Source organism: Eucalyptus grandis, chromosome 3 (assembly GCF_016545825.1).
Source record: "Eucalyptus grandis isolate ANBG69807.140 chromosome 3, ASM1654582v1, whole genome shotgun sequence".
NCBI classification, from domain to species: domain Eukaryota; kingdom Viridiplantae; phylum Streptophyta; class Magnoliopsida; order Myrtales; family Myrtaceae; genus Eucalyptus; species Eucalyptus grandis.
The window spans coordinates 9,872,249-9,881,573 of record NC_052614.1 but is presented as its reverse complement, the minus strand read 5'-3'; the positions used below and the strand labels follow the sequence as shown (position 1 = coordinate 9,881,573).

The window sequence follows — 9,325 nt, the reverse complement described above, 5'->3', positions numbered from 1 at the left end:
TTTCTTCACTTTATCTTACTCTTACTTAGTCTCACGCTCGCTCGCTCGCTCTTTACTCTTACTTCGGTTTGTGCATGACTTTTTTTATAAAAAAAGAAGAAGAAAAGATTTGGTTACATATAGAAGTGTTTTAACAATATATGCCGTGCCGGTCATAGATCACTAAATTCGATTACACGAATATGGGTTAAAACGGGTTAAATGAACTAATTTGGATCAGATCATTTTCGGCTCTAACCCATTATTTTGATGGGTCTATAACAATTTAAGGGTTTACATGGTACTTCATGCAATGTTTAACCAATTGTAGATTAAGGTTGGTTTTATGCATGGTTTACACATGCCGTGCGTTCACAATGATGCGAGACTTATGAAAATTTATAAACAGGGCGAGAGGAGTTTAGAGGAAGTAAAGGATTAGACCGGTTCGCCTTGGAGAATTTGTTCGTACGTACACGAAAATGGCCAGATTGAAAGGTCAACGCGATCTTGGGGAACACGGGGAGATGGTCTCGACCCTTGACCGGGTAAGGAAGCCGTGCCCCCGCTTCGGGTTTGACCCGCCGTGGGGCATCGTACCACAGACAGCGAGAGACCAAAACCCGCGCGTGGCCCCATTCGCCGAGCAGTCTTCCCGGGTTGCGCGTGCGTGAGTCACGTGGAAAAGTCAGTGCCCCAGCGCTGTGCCAGGTGGCCCATGTTGCATTTCTTAAATACAGGCCGCGGGGCCCACGGTACGGACACATCTCGCGTCGCTTGAGCGTGCGTTGACCAAAATTTATTGAATTGATTTTGGTTTGTTCCGTGAAATATGAATTATCTATATGATTTGAAATAATTAATTAATAAAAGATATTTTTATTATTGAAGATAATTTTGCTTGAATTTTTTTTTTTTTATAAATAATGACAATATTTTTTTAAATTTATTCATTTTTATAAGTAAAATGAATAATCATTTTAAAAAGATATTCTTCAAATCATTTATCTTTCGTAAACAGATGGAGTATTTATACATCATGTCAAATCTCATAAATGCAAAAGCCCGAGGTCTCAAATTTGTCCTTTTCATATCATGTTCAAATAAATGATGGCAAGCAGCGGCACGGCACGACAATCTGCCATTGGGGATAATAGCAACAAGTAGGAAAATCGGGCTTAGAGATGGCAATACATAGAGAAGGAGATAGGGAACAAAAAAAAAAAAGGCAATAATAAGGGTTTTGTAAGATTTGGAGTTGAGTGCAACGAGAATTAGAATTAAGTAGACATGTGTCGCGATCTTAACCTGAAGACCGTGAGCGGACGCATAGTAGGGGATAGCAAATCATGCGCCGGCTCCGAGCCGCCTACAATGTGCGAACTCGCGGCAACCGGTTGGCATGCCGTCGACTTTGACGACGTGCGTTCTTCACGAGAGTCGCCGGAAATCGCTTGTCCTTTCGGCAAATCCTTACAGCTATCGCGAGCTTAAATAATAATATAAGGTACGAGTCCCATGCATTGTTTATATAAAAAGGGGAAAACCCATGCAAGCACTTTTCCCAATCGATCACACGTCTTTTCTTGTTCACATGCAAAACGGTTTTGCCTGCCCTCGTTTTCGATCCGAGTCTTACGGGATAAGATGTCATTCCCAAGAAATGCATACGCAATATTATCCAAATAATAAAATTTTTCTTTTTGGGTTCAACGCGTGGTTTATAACGAGGTAAGATTTAAAATAGTAGAAAAGAAATATGCCTTTTTTTTTTTCTAATCTTACGATCTCAACTCTCAAGTAGGTCACTTGTGTTTTAAATTTGAAATTATATTGTCGGTACCTGCCATGTGAAAAGTACAGAATTATAAAGGGAACTTGACTTGTTCAGTACCTGCTTCATTAGAAAACTTTATTACCACTTCAAGCGGTTGACTCCATCGTATAATTTTTGTTCTATGCCATGTGTATCATGCATATAAACCGATTAAACATAACCAAAGTTAAAATGATCGTAAAGAAGACACTTTTTTCTATTTCCCCATTTATGGTCTAATTAAGCTTACATTTCGTTTTTACTCCTAGTTTTAGCCATCAGAATTACAACAAAAAAAAAAAAGGAAAAGAAAATCCTGCTTACAAGTAAATCGCATTTTTGAACACGTCCCTTGTCCAGCGGTATCGAAGTGCGAATGGTTCTGTGTATTGAATCGGACTACCTACCAAGTTCGATTATACGGGTTATATCAGCACAATAATGATTAAAATCAAGGGGCCCAGAGGGACACGTCCGAATGGATATTTTTGATCTATATCATGGTCATGTGGACCAAGCCAAATGCCAAGTTCCTTTCCATGTAGACCCACTTCCCCCGACCTCATGAGTGTGATCAACCAAGCTTGGCACGATAAAATTGTAATAAAAAAATTATTTCGCGAAAAATGAATAATTTACAAAATATTTTACTAAAAATGATTGATCGCAAAAAATAAACAAACGAAAAGTATTTTCATCGTCCATGAAAATAGTTAATGATCAATTGTTACCGATAATGAAAACATTTATCAATTTTATATTGAAGCAGCTATTTAAAAAAATATTTTCCAAATAATTTATTCTTCATGAAACAAATCACCCTTTTATAATCACTAAAATCCAAGATTTTGTATTTGAATAATTTGATTTTATATATGCAACATCAAGCAGGGAAATTACCCACGATGCTCTAGAATATATCTATTTAAAGGTGCCTCAACACCTAGTCCCCACTGCCCCGTGTCCACAGCAAAAGCATTTATTCTCAACTTGGAGAGGTAGATGCATCGATTTCAATGTGATGCTGATATTTCTACTTTCCTCTCAATCTTTGCTTTTGGCGAGAAAATGGCCAAAGAACATCGTCTTGATAAATGTGCCTCAAAGATTTGATATTTATTATTTGAAGCAAAGACTTTAACATAATGTATAAATACTCGACCATTTTCAAAAGTGTCTTGGGAAGTGTCATTTCCACTTTCAGTTATTTTAACTCATGCGCAAGAATACTTGTTAATAAGATCATTTTGCCAAATTACATTATTTACAAACCTCGTGAAACGAGACACATGCCAATGTTGTCACGCCTCAATAAAGAGCTGTGCCGATTGTTTTGCCCAAACTGACTTTTACTCTTTGTGTTTCATTTCTTCACACTCATAATCTGTGGCTATTAAATTTTGAGCTTTTTACAAGTCTAAAAAGTATCAATTTTTATAGAATTGCAATTTAACGTGAAAATTCACATATACATTTTTCATAATTTTAAAATTTTAAATAATACTTTAAAGTTTGGCAGAAAAACAAAATGCTTTTTGCTAAAACACAAACAAGTAAGTCCTCTCACTTTTTATTTGTTACTTAATCAAAATATTGCAACTCGCCCGCTTTAACCACTTTTTAGTCCAAGATGCTTGAAACTATTAAAATGAAATGTGGATTTACATATAAGTTTTTTGTTCAACAAATCTTGTATTTTTGTTTGGCAGAATTTTAAGACTTCTCAATTCATTTGTGTAGGATAAGCTTTTGTAGGTTTAAAGTGCTCTTATTTTTTAAATAAAGGTGTTAAGTGGATATTTAAATAACGGCCTGAAATGCCATCATTTTCTCAAATATGGATTTGAAGTGACTATGTTAGTTTCAAAAAAGGGTTCGACCTTCTAGTTGGAAAAGAGTGGAAAGGTGATCATCTTATCAATCTTCTTTGAACGTTAGTATGAGAGTCTCACAATCCGTTACGAAATATGTGATTTGAGTTATAATTATTTCGTTTACTTGAAACTCATACTTCAGAGAGTGAAGAAGAAGCTGATGGGCCTATAACGGCAACCTAATCATGGGGCCAAAAGCTAGGAGGTCTATAAGCATGTAGTAGAAAATGCTAAAGGCACGATGTCATTTTGAACTCGAAATCATAGAGAAAATAACACATCATCTTTACCAATGAGTTACCACACTCAGTGATATCTCAACATGAATACATAGAGGTGATCAACATGTGGGTGACTCACTCGGCCAATCCAAGCCTGAAAGGCAAATGGGCAAGTTTGGACGAAACGTATTATACAAAAAAGCTCGGTCCGCCCAAAATTTCCTATATAAACTTTAGGTCACGGGCGATTTAGGCGACATACTAAATTCGATTTTCGAGTCCAATCCGAGCTCGTTCAATGGGCACCTCTGTTATGAAGCACAGACCATAGTCGGGGCCCTAACCCCATCGTGCTTCACGCCCACTCGACGCGGAGGTGGACGGAATCGTGCATGGGAGACTGCCCCTCGTGGCCCTCCCAACTTTTTCCATGAGAAAAAGAAGAAAGATGACGACCTAAAAGATCATAAAAGCGATGGGGAAATGAACGCACTAGATGCAATACACACACAGCGCCGACCGGCCGGGCCGTTACAGTGTCATTTCACTAACTATTCTTTTGGTGGCAAACAGTTGCAGAATCAAGAATAGAACCATTTGGACATACACTGCGCAAGATCCACAGGAAAGATCAATTTACGCGCCAGAATCTGGCTAAACATTCATCTAAATCGAATAACTTCGGTGAAATTAGAACTAGGAAATAAGCGGTTTTAAATTCAGTATAGGCTCTACTTGGAACCTAGAACCCACATACTAGAACGATTTTCTTATTTTTTAGAACCTATAACCTACTATACATACCTAGAAGTTAGAACCTATCTTGTCACAAGTTTTGAGGTTAGTTTGTAGGTTCTACTCAAAATATTAATTGAACGATTGTAATGAATCATCATTTTAAATAACCATCATTTGTTCTTATAATTTACTAATCATAATTTATATTTAAATATATGAAAAATATGAAATATTAACAAAGTAAAAGTCTCAATTATAAAATTAAAGTTCAGATTAGCGGTGCTATCGAAAACATTAAAAAAAAAAAAAAAAAAACACAAGAACTTATTTCTGGTTCTAGATTCTAAATTTCACGTACCTAGAATCTAAAACCTTCCCATTAAAATGAGTTCCCTAATTTTCAAAAATCAGAAATCTATCTTTACATATTTTGGAATCTCCACTGATCCACTTTTTTTGTTCCAAGTTCTATCTTGGAACCAGTTAGAATGCGACTCGTGAAGTTGGGACTACAGCGTACATACATAAGCGCGGGGAGCGATTACTAAAATACGTCCAAGAGGGTAAGGACTTTTCGCAGTGGCAGCACCTTCACCGCTGCTGCACGACGCATGTGACTATCTAACTCCCTATTTTGACTTTATTTTAATGTCGTCGGTTAAGGGCAATGCCAATTTGACCATTAAAACTTGGAACGAGACGTGAGAGGAATTCCCAGCGCTGGGATTCACAGTCCCAGCAGCAGGTCAATCGTGTCATTTCATGGAAACCTCCCCCTCGTCTCCCGCATACTCTCTCTCTCTCTCTCTCTCTCTCTCTGTAAGAGCCCACGGATTGGCTTACTTTCTTTGACTGCCCTTCTCTCTCCAAATCCCATTTTCCATATAAATCATTCTTGAGCCTCTCTCTTCCTGCAGAATCTCGTTCTCCGGCAAGGAACAACAACCCACCCACCAAATTTCTTGGTTTCCCTTCCGTCTGCGAAGGGGTTGTTGCATATACTCCTCCAAAAGTCTTGCGGAGTTTCCATTCCGACCTTTGAATTCCTCAAACCGCTCGTGCTGTTCAAAGTCCCCCACGTTGAAATCAACAAGGAACACCCCCGTTCAAAGTTCGCAATCACGGTCCGTATTTGAAGGTCGCGTAGACCCTCCCTCCTCTTCTACCCTTTGGGGCGCCCGTATATAAAGGGGGAGTTGGGGTCTGCCTCAGGCATATCTTGTGAAAATCGTCTTTAAGCTCTCAGAAAAACAACTTGTTCGCGAGGGAAAAGGAAATATAAGAGGAGAGGATTTCTGGGCTCAGTTCTTGATTGTGGACTGACAGGTAATGATAAAGTTTCGACCTTTTATCTTTCGAATTTGTTTCTTCAGCTAAAAGCAGGGCATTCGAGATTCTTTTTTTATGTCGGAGCTGGGTAGGATTGTGCGGAGAAACATGTTCTTGCTCTGTTTTGTCTCTGATAATCTTGTTTTACCCTTTTCTTGGGCGGGATAACGTGTCAAGACTTGGACTTCGTTTGCGTTTTATGAAGTTTTATGGCAGTCGAATGGATGGATTTTGCTTTCTCTGCCCTTCCTCTTTCATTTTCTTCAATGAGTTCTACTTTCATTTTGGGAATTTTGTCACCTGATTATTTGGGTTCTTTTGTGTTTGAGCAGGTCAGTGCTGAAATTTGTATGGGTGTATCACTTTCCTTGCTCAGATCTGCTTGGCACGAAATCGTTGCTCATTGGTGTGTCAAATTGGCCCACAACATCAGTTCATCTCCCAAGGAACCAAAAGCGATTGCCTCGAGGAGAGGTAGCTTGAAGAGAACTAATTTACGAGTCATGACCAATTCAGTTGCCTCGGACAAGACCAATTCTAAGAATTCCATCAAACACAAAGACTGCAAGCCCGAAAACGTGGTGCTCGAACGAACCCTGTCCTTTGAGAATTTCTTACAAGGTAAAGAAGCCAACCGGGCTTCGGGTAACTTAACAGTCAAAGATGGTCCGAAATCTAAACCGGCCAGAGGATTGTCCCTTCCTAAACCTGTGATATTTTTCTCGCCGAGACCCAAATGCGAGCTCGATGCTGCGGCAGTTAAGGTGCAGAAAGTGTACAAGAGTTACAGAACAAGAAGAAACTTGGCAGATTGCGCCGTCGTTGTCGAGGAGCTCTGGTGAGTCTTTCTTAAATTAATTTGAATTGATCGAATTGTTTCTGATGTGCCCTTTTATTAAATGGCTAATTGGTGCAAAACTGCAAATGTTTCAGGTGGAAGGCGATAGACTTTGCAGCCCTGAAGCATAGTTCCGTATCATTCTACAAGGATGATAAGCCTGAAACTGTTGTTTCTCGGTGGTCGAGGGCAAGAACTAGAGTCGCCAAGGTACATAAAAGACAATCTTTTGAAAGAGCCCGTTTTGTTTTCCTGCTTTCAACTTACGTGACAATTAACAATATCATTAGGACGCTGATAAATTATCTTTCAGGTAGGAAAAGGTTTGTCAAAAGACGAGAAGGCTCAAAAGCTAGCATTACAGCACTGGCTTGAAGCTGTAAGTCAATTAAACTCCTGAGACATGCAACAGCAAGGTCACTTTTCTTTCTAAGAAGAGGAGATCTAAAAATAAAGAATACTGCTGATAGTCTCCTGCTTGAACAGATTGACCCACGGCATCGTTATGGCCACAATTTGCATCTCTACTATGACGTGTGGTTCAACAGCGAGAGTACAGAGCCTTTCTTCTACTGGTTAGTGTTCGAACGTGGAAATCTTTTGTTGTGTTTGTTATGTCCTGTTCTAGCCTACCATAATATTGTAGAGCTAGCAAACATTCATCAAATGTCAAAAGACTTTTTAATAATGAGGACCATGTTAAATGCAGGTTGGATGTTGGACGTGGTAAAGATGAGAATCTCAAAAAGTGCCCAAGAAATGTTCTGCATAAGCAATGCATCAAGTATCTCGGACCTGTAAGTTTCATTCTTTGTTCGACTTATAGTGAATGCCTTAGCAGATTATTTTTGTCAATATCCATCCCATCCGAACATACTTCGGACAAACTGAAGTTAAAGAAACTTTGGGACATCCTTAATTGTAGCAAAATGTTCAGCGGACATGTGAGAGGAAGTGTCTTGTTATATTTTGTAGTGCAAAATCAAATGTCTCATAAGCATCTGCTTCGAGCTGTCATTAACTCCTCTTTGTTTTTTCTGCAGAACGAAAGAGAAGCGTATGAGGTGATTATCGAAAATGGAAAACTCATGTATAAGCAACGCAGCGAGCTTGTAAACACCATGGAAGGTTCAAAGTGGATATTTGTACTTAGCACGTCGAGGGCCTTGTATGTGGGTAAAAAGGAGAAAGGCGTGTTTCAGCACTCCAGTTTTCTTGCTGGTGCAGCCATCACTGCAGCCGGAAGATTGGTCGCCCATAATGGGATTCTAGAGGTATGGCACATTTCCCTGCATTTCTAAACAAAGTATTTGTCTGCATCTTGTCCGCTCTTAATCGATAGTCTCCTGCAGCTGGCTTCTTTTCTCACTTAGTGTGTATTTTGTGATTGTCTTTAGGCTATTTGGCCATACAGTGGGCACTACCACCCAACAGAAGAGAACTTCAAGGAGTTCATCAGCTTCTTGGAGGAGCATCATGTAGATCTCAGCAATGTCAAGGTATCAATTTGTAAATATAAGTATTGTAGTGAACAAGTTCCTATGGTTAGGTAGATAAGATGACCATCTAGCTGTTATTATGATTGGTTGCGTACGTATAAAATTGATGGGAAAGTCTTTGTATTCTTAAAAAATGAACAAATGATTTGACCAGCCGATCACTGACATAGTATATGTATTATTTTTCTCAGAGGTGTGCAATCGATGATGATGATCCTTCATCCACAGCCTCCAATGAGGGCTCAAAACATAAAACAAGCGAGGACCCTGCAGAAGCCGCCCCATCGGATGCCCTGGGAGCTGTTGACTTGGTTGCTGAGCCAGAGAAGCCCACCGTCAAACCTGGACTTCCGCAAGAAAATGTCACGAATGCCCGTGCCAAGGCAGAGCCGCCGGTGTTCGACTTTGCCAGGCGCTTGTCGTGCAAGTGGTCGACAGGAACCGGGCCTCGCATCGGCTGCGTGAGGGACTACCCCACGGAGCTCCAGTCACGGGCGCTGGAGCAGGTCAACCTCTCTCCGAGAGTTGTCCCGGGAGCCTTCGGGGGTTACGGTCCGATCCCTTCCCCGCGGCCGAGCCCAAAGGTCAGGTTGTCCCCACGGCTTACTGGCATGGGCCTCCCGAGCCCAAGGACTGTGTCTGCTTCAGCTAGCTAAGTTCGTTCATTGAGGGGACGCCGGGGCGGGCTTCGATTGTGGAGGCATCAGGCCGGGCCAAGGTCCGATAACTTTTGATGGCTGAGGCACTTGTAGTTCTGTTGCTCTCGGCTCGAGATTTCTAATTTCTAGGGAAAAATAAGACGGCTGAAGAGCCTATATAGTAGAGGAGAGTTCAGGGACTAACCCCATTTTTTCATGTATCTAGTCAATTTCTTTGTTCATTCAAGTGTTATTTACCCAATTGTGGCTCTTTTTTCCAATTCTTTTTTTGTATACCCGATCGATGCCGCACTTCCTTTTCTACTTTTCAAGATTAGGGCTGTAAAAGTGCAGTTGATAAAGAAGCTTGAAATCCGTTTGCAAGTTCATTGA

General features: G+C 40.2%; 1 protein-coding gene across 1 annotated transcript; it reads left to right on the top strand.

Moving 5' to 3' along the window:
* Positions 1-5,409: 5,409 nt before the first annotated feature.
* Positions 5,410-9,325, top strand: LOC104436461 (IQ domain-containing protein IQM1). Its single transcript, XM_010049239.3, has 9 exons — positions 5,410-5,954; positions 6,290-6,795; positions 6,891-7,005; positions 7,109-7,174; positions 7,282-7,370; positions 7,505-7,592; positions 7,839-8,069; positions 8,193-8,294; positions 8,486-9,325. Exons 2-9 carry the CDS (start codon positions 6,308-6,310, stop codon positions 8,948-8,950), a joined length of 1,644 nt encoding a protein of 547 aa, XP_010047541.2. The 5' UTR covers positions 5,410-5,954; positions 6,290-6,307; the 3' UTR covers positions 8,951-9,325.